Source organism: Cricetulus griseus (genome assembly GCF_003668045.3).
Source record: "Cricetulus griseus strain 17A/GY chromosome 1 unlocalized genomic scaffold, alternate assembly CriGri-PICRH-1.0 chr1_1, whole genome shotgun sequence".
Taxonomy (NCBI): domain Eukaryota; kingdom Metazoa; phylum Chordata; class Mammalia; order Rodentia; family Cricetidae; genus Cricetulus; species Cricetulus griseus.
In genome coordinates this window covers 165727408-165742140 of record NW_023276807.1, presented here as the reverse complement: position 1 = coordinate 165742140, position 14733 = coordinate 165727408, and the positions used below count along the sequence as shown (strand labels likewise).

The 14733-nt window shown below is 43.5% G+C and overlaps 1 protein-coding gene across 1 annotated transcript in view; it reads left to right on the top strand.

The window, feature by feature from the left end:
• Klhl8 (kelch like family member 8) overlaps positions 1 to 5271 on the top strand; it is a 50092-nt gene extending 44821 nt beyond the window's left edge. Inside the window, exons 8-10 of the mRNA XM_027388494.2 lie at positions 59 to 218; positions 4289 to 4490; positions 4837 to 5271. Of these exons, the coding sequence (XP_027244295.1) occupies positions 59 to 218; positions 4289 to 4490; positions 4837 to 4960 (486 nt within the window). The 3' untranslated portion in view covers positions 4961 to 5271. The remainder of the gene's footprint in view (positions 1 to 58; positions 219 to 4288; positions 4491 to 4836) is intronic.
• The last annotated feature ends 9462 nt before the right edge of the window (positions 5272 to 14733 follow it).

The following is a 14733-nucleotide window of genomic DNA, read 5'->3' as shown; positions in this document are numbered from 1 at the left end:
CAGCTGTTAGGCTGCGGATAAACCCTTTAAAATCTGATGCATGTTTTCCTTCCTTCAGAACCATGTTTATGCAGTGGGCGGCAATGACGGAGTGGCCTCCTTGTCCAGTGTAGAAAGGTATCATCCCCATCTGGATAAGTGGATAGAAGTCAAGGAAATGGGTCAACGAAGAGCAGGCAATGGCGTTAGTGAACTCCATGGTTGCTTGTATGTTGTTGGTGAGTCCATGCCATCTGTCTAATTTAACATATCAAGGGACATGATGATAAATGCCTTAAAGTAACCCAGTGACAAATGATTATCACTTGTAATCTTTTGGAGAATCAGTCCTGAGATGTGCTTTTGAGTCCTTAAAGTTGACATTAATGCTTCTTGATTTAAATTTTCATTGTTAAAACTTCTGCCTGATGTGGTGGCAGATGCACACCTTTAATCTCAGCACTCAGGAGGCAGAAGCAGGTGGATCTCTCTGAGTTTGAGGTCGCCTTGATCTGCATAGTGAGGTCCAGGCAATCCAGGGCCATACAGTGAGACCCTGTCTCAAAATAACAAAAATTCAAAAAGCAAAACTCAGATTATATCTAAAGTAGGGATGGCATTTGAATGAGACATATATTTGTAAGTGTAGAAACATAAATTAAAGGCACTTTGCTAAAACCAACCCTAAAAGGCCCAAAGACCTGTTTTCCTTCTACTTAGTTTCAAAGCAAATTACAATTTCAAGAAAGCCAGTGGCGTTTCCCTGTGAAGTATGTGTTAGTTTTTCTGTTGGTTTTTGACTGCTGAAGAGCTGAATTAGAAGGACTTCCAGAGCTAGCTGTGCTCTCTCAGATTCCTGGCATGCACAGGAACAATCCAGATGGATGGAAAGGAGGCAGCTTGGTCTTCCATAACTGAACTGTGAACCAGGATGAGAATGCCCCATCAGAACTGTCAGGAGTTAGAGACAGTGCAGCCTAAGCATCTCCAGTGTGCGCAGCACAGGCCTTGCTTTTTTGTAATTAGTAATCTTCCTTACAGAGAGGCCGTTGCATCCTGGACACCAAAGTGTTCTGTTGGGTTATGTAATTTATAGCTCTTTGTAGAAGAGTGGGTTGTTATTAGTGTTCAACATTTGCAAGTAGAAGCAATGCTGAGTCTTTCTGTGCTCTTGCATGAAAAAGATGGGAAATAACAGTTAACCTCAACCTCACCTCCTTAACACTGTAGTCATTTGCAGAGACAGTGGCATGCCTAGACAGTGATAAAAGTAGAGGTTGAATTTGAGTGTGTGGAAACCAGAGTTCTTACAGTATATGGTCACACCTCCAGACTAACCATAGACAGGTCACCACCATGTGTGACATGGCCACAGGAGTGTCACTTTGCTGCTACTTATTAAGTCTTTGGGATCTTTATAGCTAAAAAGAACATCTCAGATTGAACATTAAAGCAACCCTCTTGGGAACTGGGACAGCTCAGTGGTAAAGCTTTTGCCTAGATGCAGGCTCAGTTTCAATCGTGAGCACTGAGAACTACGACACACAACCTCTTGGACATCCACATCCCGCAGGTACAACCAATGTGAATAACAGCAGTATGTTGTGCAGGCATGAGTAACAGCCTGACTGCACCTGCCTTGTCTCTGCCTTGACTTTTTCCTTCATCCCTTTGCTAGGCAAGGACTTTACTGTTGAGCTACGTCCTCAGCACTGATTCTTTCTTATTACCTAGGGAGGGTTACATGGAGCAGTAAAAAAAAAAAAAAAAAAAGGTTACAGAGAATGTAACTCTAAAAACCTAACCACATTAACATGAGCAGTAACTACATTTTATTACAAGGAAAAGAATTATAGTTGTGATGAGACTGCGATGTGCATTTGCTCAAAATACATCTGGTTATGTATATAAAATTAGTGAATTTATTTCATTTTAATTGATATAATAAAATTAACCTGTTGAAGAGGTTTAATTGGCTGGGTAGGGGTAGCACATGCCTTTAATCCTAGCACTCAGGAGGCAGAGGTGGATATCTCTAAGTGAATTCCAGGACAGCTTAAGCTACAACAGAGAAACCCTGTATCAAAAAAAATAAAACAAAACAAAACAAAAACAAAAACAAAAAAAAGCACACGCACACAAACAAAAACCAAAACCAAACAAAATATCAAAAAGAAATATTTTACTTGATTTTTTAAAGCTGATCCCTTTTTAGACTTTATTGATTCTTTATGGATTTCACACCATGCATCCTGATCCTAAACCTTCATGTCTGTCCTCTGCCCTTGCAACCTCTCCTTCCCCCCACCCACCCCCCAAAAAAATTAAAACAGACAAACATACAAAAAAGAAAAAAGCCTCAGTGTGGACCTGTAGTGTGACAGAGTCACACCGTGTACCCTTTAGACTATGCATCTTTACTTGTAAGTGTTCATTGCAATGCGTCATTGGTCTGGTTAGAGGCCTCTGGCTTGTGCTACACTCTTGATACTAGGTTCTCACTGGGACTCCTCTTGGGATGTCCTGTTGCTGTTCTGTGTCATAGAGATCCTGCTGCTTTGGATCTGCGGGACCGACCCTTTTTCATGTTCTAGCAGACCATGCTGGGGTGGGCCAACTCATAGCCCTGGTTCTGGGCTTGGGTGATAGCTGGGTTGGTCAACCCGCCAGCTTTCCCTCATTGACACCACCAGGGCAAGCTCTCCAGCACTGCTGTGGCTAGCTCACACTCTACAGCAGGCAGCAAGGAGCTGGACCAGTTCTCCTGCTCTCAACACCTTCAGGGGCCAGCACCTGCACCCATACCACCAGGGCCAGCTCTGTTTTACCTAGTGGAAGTATAGTGCCTGCTCTCCTAAGTGCTGCAGTTGCTGAGATTCAGGGCCTACTCTCCTGCTATCCCAAGTGCTACAGTTGCTGAGGTTCAGGGCCTGCTTGCTCTCCCACTCTCATGTACCCAAAGCCAGTTAAGCTGACCTTATTTTTTAAAGAAATGATCACAGTAGCAATACTTCCTCCTATCAGGAAAATAGGTTGAGTCACTAAAGAGACTGCTGCTCACTTGAAGGGACCTGGAAAGAATGGAGGTTACAGTAACTGTCTGGGCATCACTCGGGAATGTGCTAAGTCATCCTCTATTGAAAAGACCTTACCACAGACTATGGGACAGGAGGAAGACATGGCTTTGACAAAATGGATGAGGATTCAGCCATAGCCCACCAGCTCAGCAGTTGTGCTGGCAAGAATGGTTTTAAGAAGAACCCTGGAATGCCGGGCGTTGGTGGCGCACACCTTTAATCCCAGCACTCAGGAGGCAGAGGCAGGCGGATCTCTGTGAGTTCGAGGCCAGCCTGATCTCCGGAGGAGTGCCAGGATAGGCTCCTAAGCTACACAAAGAAACCTTGTCTCCAAAAACAAAGCAAAACAAAACAAAACAAAACAAAAAACCTCTGGAAAACTTGCACTTTTCTCTGGTGAGGTTTAGTATGTCTCAGGCCTCCCTGCTACTTAGATGGCACACAGAGAGGAAAGCCCCATCCTGCTTGCTCCTAGGAATCTCAGGCCAGATTATGAAATGTCAATCTCTCCCCATAAATCTACTTTTCTACAGCAACTCCTGCTCCTTTTCCCTTTGAGACTTTAAATCCAGACATGGTGTTATACACCCACAATCCCAGCACTGAGGAGGCTCAGGCTTCTCAGGTTTTGAAACCCATTCTCAAAACCAAGAGAAAAAAGGATCCACGCCTACTGCTAAAGTACAATGCTGACTAAATAGAGATGAATTATAGAAAACTGTAGTTGGTGGTAGCTAGCTGTTAGGGTAATTGTTTTCTGTTGTCTGTAAATCATTCTAAAATAGCTTTAAAAGCATGCAGTGGTGGCACATGCCTTTAATCCCAGTGCTCAGGAGGCAGAGACAGGTGGATCTCTGTGAGTTCAAGACCAGCCTTGTCTATAGCTTGAGTTCCAGAACAGCCAAGGCTACACAGAGAAACCCTGTCTCAGAAAACAAAACAAACAAAAAATCTTGAGGGTTTTGTTTTTTTGTTTTGTTTTTTGTTTGTTTGTTTGTTTGAGACAGGGTCAACTCTACATAGTCCTGGCTGTCCTGAAACTCACTATGTAGAGCAGGCTGGACTCAAACTCAGGGATTTGTAGGGCCTGCCTCTGCCTCCTAAGTGCTGGGATTAAAGGAATGTGCTCTACGAGGCTCAGAAAAAGCTTGAGTATTATATGCTGTTGAATTGAGATTTAGTTGTCAGTTTTTGTGAAATGCAATTCCATTTTAATGATGTTTCTTTCATAGGTGGTTTTGATGATAACTCCCCTTTGAGCTCCGTTGAGCGGTATGACCCTCGAAGCAACAAGTGGGATTATGTGGCAGCACTTACCACTCCCAGAGGTGGAGTAGGGATCGCAACAGTGATGGGCAAAATCTTTGCCGTTGGTGGTCATAATGGCAATGCATACCTCAACACAGTGGAAGCATTTGATCCAGTGCTGAATAAGTAAGTAACACACTCTTCCTCTCCTGCGGACCTCATCACTCCACAGTATTAAGGCTGAGCTCTCAGATTATCTTCTGGGATCAACCTCCTTGGGTGGATACCTGAGACCACAGGTAGAATCAAACTTGACGTGTATAGCTCTGCTTCCCCTGTCCATGCATGCTTAAGATAAAGTCCAGTGCATAAACTAGCACGGTGAAAGGTTAGCAGTTACTAATAAAATGGAGCGTGTTTAGTAGCATAACGAAATAAAATTTCCAGCATCACTGTTCTTATACTTTAGCCCAAGTTGTCTTTGGTTAGGATCCCTATGCTCTGAGGTGACTGTCTTCTTCTGCCTTTCCAGGTGGGAGCTGGTTGGACCTGTGTCTCACTGCAGAGCTGGTGCCGGTGTAGCCGTGTGTGACTGTTTAACCAGCCAGATCCGAGATGTAGGTCATGGGTCCACTAATGTGGTTGACTGCATGTGATTTAAGTCCCAGCAGCAACAATGCAACCACAGGTGATGGATGGGAAGACAGCCAGCATTTTGATTGTGACTGTCAATACTGTCCTGTTGAATGTCAGCTGTTGTATACTAAGTAAGTTCACCTTGTGGACTGATAGCTGGAGAAATGTTAGTCATAGCACTAAGTGCGCGTGGCATTTCCTGCTCTAGAAATAATGAAGTAGGCAGGAAGTAGGCTATCTCTGAACCCGTTCTTGTTCTGAAAAACATTTCATGTAGTGCCAAACCTTAAAATAACTGTTTATTTTGATGAATAAAATGTAATTTATTGACTTTTATCTGTTTTTTTTCCTGAAGATATGACTTCAGGCAGTAGATTTTTCCCAGGAGGGATAAGTCTGCTCATCAATGTGGGGACTTGGGGCCTGTTCCCTTGAGGATCACTTTACATGGTGCTGATGAATTATGTTTGCCTTGTGTCTCTAGACAATGACTTTCAGTTCTTGGGTATTTACAAAGTGGGAAAATGTGTGTTTCTGTGACATTCTTGAAACCTGTGTCTGAAAGAAGCCCTTCATTTCTATTTGGAGTTTTAGAAGGCAACCATGCTGGCTCCCTCGCCAAGTGTAGTGGCTGTTAGGGCTGTTGTTTTCTTTTTCTCCCATCTCATGCAAAATGTCTTAGTAACAGCTTAGTAACACTTTAGTCTAGTGCCCCATTGAGAGAGTTTGAAAAGGAATTGTATGAATTTGTGACCACCTAGGGAGGAAATCTAAAGGTTCCTTTATCTTTGTTCTTCAGCTTTGTTGCTGGGTTTTGGTCCCAGGACCCATTTTCTTCTTATTTTGTTATTTGTCACTGTCTTGGTTTTTCTAATTGTACAAAGCTGGATTTATTTATTATCAGGAAATGAATGCATTTTTACAGAAGCCTTTTATGCAGTATAGTTTGATGATTAGTTTAAGTTTGTCAATAAAGTACATTGTTGGTAAAAACAGAAAATGGATACTAGTTCTTCTCATTATTTAATATCTCGCAATGTATTTATTGAAACGTAATTGGATATTTCTACAAATATTCTGAAGCCCAGCATATTGATAATCCCACTGTGACATAACTCCTCTTTACTGTTTTTTATGTGTATATATGTGTGGTACATTTGTATGGGCACGTGTACACGTGTTCCCATTCATATGTGGTTACAAGATTAACATCAAAGACTTTCTAGATTGCTGTCCATCTTACTCACTGAGGTAGACTCTCAGTAGAATCCAGAGCTCATCTATACATCTGGCCTGCCCCTGACATCCCCTTCTTATTTCCAAAGAGCTGGAATTATAGTCAGGTCGCTTCACCTACCTGGCATTCATGTGAGTAATGGGGATGTGAACTCTGGCCCAGTGCCTACCAGACATATCAAACCAAAACAAACCCAAGTGCTCAAACTGGCATCATTGCCTTTCATCCAGCAAACCTTAAGGTCCACATATTAGGCTACTTCCCCCCCCCCTATTCTCAGGTTGTTTTATATGGTTCATGATAGCTGTGGTTTCTGTGTCTAAGTATCCAGCAAGTGGGAATAAAAGACTAAATAGCAAGCAGCAGAAAGACAGGAGAATATCACATCAGGCTTTCTCATTAGTTGTTCCCACCACAGGCATTTTATATCGTGGGACAAGCAGTAACCGAGTATCTTGCATTAGGAAGGTGTCTAGGATGATTTGCCTTCCATCTTCAAGGCAGCAGTCTTTTTACTCTTAGAGTCTACCCACCTGTTCTCGACACCGTAGCATCTTAACTCATGGCCTGTTGTGCTGTGCTCCTTTTCTCAGGAGGCAGAGGAGCACTTGGGTCTGAAGCGGGAGGAATGGCAACTTGAATTCCAGAGCCAGCATCTCAGGGAGGTTAAGCAGCACTCGGTGGCTTGCTAGTGTAAGCCTCTGAGCAGGTTCTGCTGGGTCAGTGTTCTCTAGTATAGCCAACTGTATTTCAGCCAGCCCTCAGAGCATTTAACCATCACACTTGGCAGACTAGCTACATCTAGCTGAATGTGAAGGACGGCTTGAAACGTGGCTGCTGTCAGTTTCTCATCTAGTAGATTGCTGGACACTTGTGGTTACTGGCATGCATGTTTTTATTGTCAGGGCTAAGGATCTTAATATATCATTTGATTATTTAAAATATTTCTCTTAGCAGACTCTTCTATGTAGCATTCTGTTATACGTAGAGAGTTTGTGTGTACTTCCATTTCTGATTTTTAATAGACAGAGGTCATCTAACATGCTGCCTGTACTCTTGCCCCTGTGAAATATGAGGTACTCATAAAAGAATGTGAGATAAAGGGAACATTGGCAGTCAGAAGCATAGCCTGAAGGGGCTGACAACAGCAGAAGAAAACAAACAGGGTCAGTAGGTAGTCTCTCTATAGGTTAGAAAAAGAAGATACGCTTTAAGGTATGAATAGGGAACGAGGAATGCATGCTTAGATGACGAGGGCGTGCACAGAAATGAGGGGTGACCTCTGGTGAGACTCCTCACATTCACCTCAGGTGGGAGCAGCACCTACCAAAAAATGCTGTGAAACAGCTAGAATATGGAGATTATGGGTGGAAAATGCACCGGGAAAAATTTTAATACAGGGTTTCTATGTAACCCTGGCTGTCCTGGAACTCACTCTGTGGACCAGGCTGACCTCATACTCAGAGAGATCCACCTGCCTCTGCCTCCTGAGTGCTGGGATTAAAGGTGTGGACCACCATCACCTAGCAGGAATGAACACACACACACACACACACACACACACACACACACACACACACACACACACACACACACACACACACACACGCTGGCCTTGAAAACTAGGGTTCAAGTGATGCACTTGCCTCCACCTCCCATGAAGCTGGGACTGTTGCACTGAACCCAGTCTCTTGTGTATTGTTTCTTCAAGACACATGTCTAGGCTCCTCTCTGTGTGGCTCCCCCCGTTTGGTCACTAAAGCCACACTGTACTGTATTGACACTGACTTTCTAAACAAATTAGCATTGTCTTTGTCTTTTCACTGTTTTATGTAACTAGTTGTTTTTTTTTTTTTTTGATGTTTAAGTAGATGTTCTGTTTAACTTCTAAGGAGTATCATTCATTTCCTTAATTTCCAGGTGAACTGTGAACTTACAGTGCTGTTAAATGCCTACATAAGACATTGTTGAAGTGTACAAAATGATTTTGTAACTGACAAAATTGAGAATTTACTTTGTTGCTTCTGTTTATGTCTGACAAAAAAGAAAGTATTTAGTATCTATTCATGTTATGTTGTCGAGGAATGTTTCAGTGGATTCTCATACCAGGATTTAAGGGGTAGATAACAGGTAAATCTGTTTAAGCAGGAGAGAGGCACATGGACATGGAAGAAATTGAAGCGGGGAAGCTAACCCAATGGAAGGATTATGAAAAGCCTGTGGAAGCTTATCATCTCATAGTTAAAAACTTTAAGTGGAGGCATAGCAGAATACATGTAATATAAAAGAGGGAGTGTACTGCAGGTTCATAGATGAGCACGGTAGACTACATGCAATATAAAAGAGGAGGGGAATGCACTGGAGGTTCATAGACGAAGTGGGGATTGGACAGGGTGTGGAGGGGAGAAAAGGGAGAGGGGTAGTGGGGGAATTAACCAAAACGGAAATATGAAAATACCTTATGCAAACCCACTATGCAACTAATCTTAAAATATAATTTTAAAAGTTTGAATGGAATTGCCCTACATGGGTGGACAGTTCTGCTCCAAAAAGAAAACCTCAGTGCAGGATGCTCCCCCACCTGAGTTATTAGCAGTGAGCATTAGAGGCTCCCAAACAGTGCAAGTGGAGGTTGTGTTCTCTGGGTACCCACTGTGTGCTTTTTCCTTTACTCGTGTGTATGTACATGCGTGTCAGAGTATTCATCAAGTAATGGGAAACAAAACAAAGACACTTACTTGCTGGCACAAATTTTACATATAATATCCACTTTAAAATATTTGTAAATATTAGTTACACATTTTCCCTTTGTCTCAAGTTTAGAAATATGTGTTTGTAAAGAGTCTAATGTTTCGTGTAACTTTAGTTTTATTACAGCAAACTAGTAAGGTATTCTCTTTGGCTATTTGAAATTTCCTATTCCTTTTCTGTGTCTATGTATGTTGTATATGTACACTGAGGTTTGATTGTTGTCCATTTTAAGCAGTGTATTTTGAAATGTCTGCTTGCTGTGTCAGTTCTGTTACCTGGGTTTTGTTTACAGTTCTGGGAATCAGATCTCTAGAGCCGTGTAGTTGAAGCTGACCTAAACTGTGTGATCGTGCCTCGGCCTCCCAGGAGCTGAGTTACAGTGTGAACCAACCTCCCCAGCTCTGCATGGTCTTAGGCCATTAGTTTATAGTAATACTGCCCACAAATCTGTAGCTGTTTTGTATATTGCCCTAGTGCCACTGTTCTACTCCGCTGTTGAAGGGTGCAAAACCATACCAGCTGGTTTTTCAAGTCCTAGGACTGTGGTTTCCGTGCCCAGTGAATCAGTGCAGCTGTATACATTGAACAACTTTTGTGCCTCGGTTGCTGTGGTTCTAGAGTCTCTGTGAAGGATTCTGCATCTTCCTTGCTCTGGCACTATTGCGTGGGTGGGGGCAGTGTTAAAGGAATTCAGAAATGTTGCCAATATTATCACTAGTGTTCCACAACACCCCCCCCCCTTTTAATTTTTTGCGCTTTTAGAGAAGGCAAAAATGTAGCTCAGGCTAGTACTAAGTTCACTATGTAGCTCAGGGCAGCCTTGAACTTGCCACAGTCCTCCTGTCTCAGCATCCCCAGTGCTTGAATTAGAGGCATGCACCATCACACCAAACTGTCAATGTCCTTGTCTCACAAGGTGTTGTCAGCAGAGAGTTGCTGTTACTCGTCTAGAATCCAGAAGAAAAAAGCACTCGTCTTTAGTGATGACTCACTCAGCACCACATTCCTGTGAGGTTTGCTGAGTAGACGGAGCCTTTAAATACAGTCTCACTATGCAGCCCTGGTTGGTCTGGAACTCACTATTGGAGACTAAGCTATACTCAGACTCATAGAAAACACCTGTGTCTGCCTCCTAAATCCTGAGATTAAAGTCGTGTGCCACCACCCTTGGCTTGATCAAATACATATCCCTCCTAAAGTTTCTCAAGTGAATTTGATGATAAAGAAAAATTCAGGATCAGTATGATGATTTGGTGCAGATAGGTGGTCACTAGGAGTGTTTTTGTTTTCCCTGAATGTTTCAAGTTTGTAAGATGTTGCATTGCACCTGACATTTAGGAAGCTAACAGTATCTGTAGAGTAGCAGAGGTTGCACTGAAATGCTATGAGTCATCAGAAATGGCCTTGGTGCACATATAGACTCAGAAAAGAATTAGGACTGGAACTTTGTAACTGTTTAAGAAGAGATGTTACTGTTGAGTTAACAAATGCAGCAAAGCCCTTACCCTGTCACCCTCCCTCTTCCCATTCAACTGTTGGTCAACAGCGGTGTTCCTCTTGTCTGGGGAACCAGAAGTACGCCGACTGGGCCAGTTTCGTCCTAACATCGGCACTGTTTGTCTTCTCTCATTTCCTAGTCCCTGGTCTACTGCAGGGCTTTGGGGTCTGCTTTACTTTTGTAAGTGCACAGTCAGTGATTCCGTGACACTACAGAATTGGGCTGGCTTTTCATAATCCAAATTTGGGATGCCTCCTCACCTCCCAGAATTACCCCAAGCCCTCCCTTTGCTGGGCAGTGTAGTCCTGCCTCTGGCTTACCTCATTTGGCCTCATGCACACTGTCACACGTATGTCAATGGTCTTCCATTACACATACACCACATCTTGCTGATGGCATGGTGGCTCCCTAAAGCATTGCCATCTCTGAGTGATGATGAACCGTTTTCCCTTTTCTTGCCCATGCTTCTACAATAGAATTGTAGTGGGAGATGTCCTTCTGTGTGCTTTGAATATGTTTTTCTTATTGGTTGATGAATAAAACACTGACTGGCCAGTAGCCAGGCAGGAAGTATAGGCAGAACTACCAGAAGAGAATTCTGGGGAGAGGACAGAGAGAGAGGAGCCACCAGAAGAGATGCCATGAGCTGCCGAAGGAGCAACAGGTTTGGGCATTCTCCCTCAAGGTAAGACAATATAGAAATACATAGATTAGTACTATGGGTTAATAATTAAGAGAGCTAGCCAGTAAGAAGCCTAAACCATAGGCCAAACATTTTATAATTAATATAAGCCTTTGTGTGTTTATTTGGAGCTAAACAACTGTGGGTCCAGGTGTGACAGAAACTCAGTCTACAGAATTGCTGGGATTTATGTAACTTGATTTAACTTTTAAAAACCATGATACACTATTATGAAAAGTGGTTATACCATATTATATTACCACCAGAAAAAAAAAGCAAAACTTCTCAGTTCTCTAAATTGACATCGTTGTTTCCTTTGATAATTTCATTCTGCAATGTGTGAAATGGCATTGTGGTTAAAGACAAAGGAAACGGTTGCCATCTTGTGGCCAATTGTGCACATTACGTCTGGAAAACTTGCCCTAATGAGAAGCCTAACTTCAAAACCAGCTTGTTAAGATTTGTATTTATTTTGTGGCTTTCTTTCTGTTCTCATACTAAGAACAACCTGAGACCATGATTAAAATGTTTACTTATTTACCACTATTGATACCACCTCAGACGCTAGGCTCTTTTAATTTAAAAAAAAATTGTTTATCTGGGTGGGGGTGGGGCACTGGGCAGCTTGTGGGAGGGAGCTGGTTCTCTCCTTCCACCACATGACAGCCAGAGACCACACTGAGGTTGTCAGGCTTAGTGGCAAGTTCCTTTACCTACTGAGCCATCCAACCAACCCTGACTTATGTTCAGCTCCATAAGGGATGGTAAAATTGAGACCAAATTTTGGTCCTGATTTCATAACTTGCTGTGAGGGTTTACATCTGTGGGGTGGCTGCTGCCTGTGGAGAGTGGGGAAGGATGGTGATGAATGTTGGGGACTCAGACCCAACACCACACCCTTTCAGCTTCAGCTTCACTAGAAGCAAAAATAATAAAATTGCCAGGTGCTAGAACTGTATGGCTCAAGGTGCTGGGGTCCATGTCCCAGCACCAAAGAAATGATGGATACATGGGTGGCACAGTGGCCTGCTTCATTTGTAACTGGAGAGATGCAAACAGAACAGTGAGAGAGGTTTCCTTTGCATCGCTTACCAAGGAACTGACCCTTGAACTCGCTCTACCACATGAGCTAGTAGTCCACATGTGATAGGGAGTTTGGTGATATTGAAATGTTCAAGTTTGAGCCAGGCATGGTGGCACACACCTATAATTCTGGTACCTGGGCGACTGGGGCAGGATGCTGTGGTGGTCACTGTCTGAGACGTTGGAGACCCTTTAGAATTGGGAACCCTGCTGGAGAAAGCACACCTCTTCTGTGTGACAAAATGGCATTATCCACCTTCCAGCTGCCACTCCTTCCTCACCATTATAGGCTCTCCTCTGGCACTGTGAGCCAGAATACCTCTTTCTCCTATTTAGTGCTGTGGGTCATGGTATTTTATCTCAGCAACAGAAAGTAACTAATACAGTGAAACCAAGGCTGGCATAGTACACACACAGTTTTCAAGACCAGAATATGTAGTGAGGCCCCCACCTCAAAAGAACTTTGAAGTTTGGTGTAAACTTTTGATCCCTAAGACTTGTAAAACTACACCATGTGCATTAGACTCTAAGGGAGAATCATGGTAGACCCAACCCTGTGAACCCCTCAGTCAGCCCTCCGGACCAGGCCACATCACATCTATGCCAGCTGCTGTGGAGATCAGCAGTGGAAGTGGGAAAGCAGGGAAGCGGGCCATTGCGGGCCCCTGCTGTCTGCAGTGTGGGTCACTGAGGAGAGACTAATGGCCGAGGTCTGTAGTGTGAGTGAATGACCTGTGAAGATGGGCCAAGGCACCTGACTGTTTTGTTGTTTTTCACTTTGGTGCCAAGTGGTGGTGCTTAGGTATAATTTGCAGGAATTTTTAGCAACAGAAATGTAAAATCCCATAATTGTTTCTTCTTAGGGGCAGCTTGGTGATGGGGTGTGTGTGTGTGTGTGTGTGTGTGTGTGTGTGTGTGTAAAAAGCATTTATCCAGAGCCCTTAACAGCTAAAACAACTGTCTGTTGGAAAAGTGTTTCCAGGTCCCCCTTCAGGTCTATTAGAAGGGCAAAAGCCTCTATTATCAGAGCCTTGGTGTCTCAGCTTCAGCAGTGTGGTCTGCTAGGAGACCACAAACGCTCAGAGTCCTGCTCCTAACACTGAACAGTACAGAGACCTCTGCTTACGTTCATTAGCGAGCCATTGGACATGGTGATTTGTCATGGATCTGAGCATTGAGATCACTCTATGGGCCCTGATCAGAGGTCTCTGCAGGTAATGCAAACTCCCAAAGCCTCTAAATGCTCACTGAACTGTGGCACGCAGTGCTGTGACACTGCCTCGCTGGACTGTGGGACATAATGACCACAGAAAACGCACAATAATACAGTGAATCCACATTTAGAAAATGTACACAACACCTTGAGGGCAGTGACAGGATTTGAATGTAAAGCTTGGATGTTTTCTTAGCTCCTCCTGAGGTACAGTGGTTATATTGCAGGTGCCCAGAGAGGCATGAGTCAAAATGTGCCACTTTCCTACACTTTTCACTCAAAAATGGTCCATATGTGTAAATACTGCACTGTTGTTGTTTTCTGTATGTATGGGGGAATTTATGCATCTTTTCACTCTGTAATCCACTTTGAGGATTTATTCCAGGAAGCAGTGTGAGGTTTTCTCACGTTTTGTTTCAGGGATAGTCATGGACATGCCTTTTACAGCAGCTGTTCTCAACCTTCCTAACCTTTTCATACAGTTCAGTTCCTCCTGTAGTGGTGACTCCCAACCATGAAATTCTTTTCGTTGCTGCTTTAGCTACTGTTATGAATTGTAATGCAAATATTTTCAGAGATAGAAGTTTGGCAAAGGATCGAGACCCACATGTGAGAGCCACTGCTTTGTGGCATCCCAAATTACAAAGTCTCAGCATCTAACAGATGGTTGGGCAAGTAAGTCAGTACAGACAAGTCTTTGCTAAGAAATGTCACATCTCTCAAGGCTCACGTCGGCCAAGCTCTGTCAGCACAGGCTACCTCTCCTACATTTACTCTAGCCACCTTTACAATGGGCTTGCTCGATGGGGCATGCTGTGTCACTAGGACTGAGAGGATGGAAATGGCAATTTGGTCAAATCAATCTGTGACCTTTTCAATCTGACAGAGTAGCAAGCACATAAACGACAAGACCAGACAGGTTAATTAACATGTCCAAAGCCACAGGAGCTAGAAAGCTGAGATGCTGAGGTTCAAACTAAGGGTGTCAGAGCCAGTGTCCGAGTCCTGTCTAATTCTAAGCAATTGTTGAGGTGTTTTAGGACCAGACAGCTGAGGATTCTACAAGCTTGTCTTGATGTGGGGAAAGAAATGCCACATCAACAGTATAAACAAAGATATTGTGAACACAGCAGAAAGGTGTGGGAAACTCACTTTGATGGTAGCTGGCAACTGTGCATACTGCCTGGCATGGTTGCTTGTGCCAGCACTGGGAAAGGAAGACAGGAGGACCCGTGAGCCTGAGCTCAGCATTGGAGCCAGACAGACCCTGGCCCACCAAACAAGAATCACCATATTGGGGCAAAACAAAAACCACAGGCTCAACCCCAA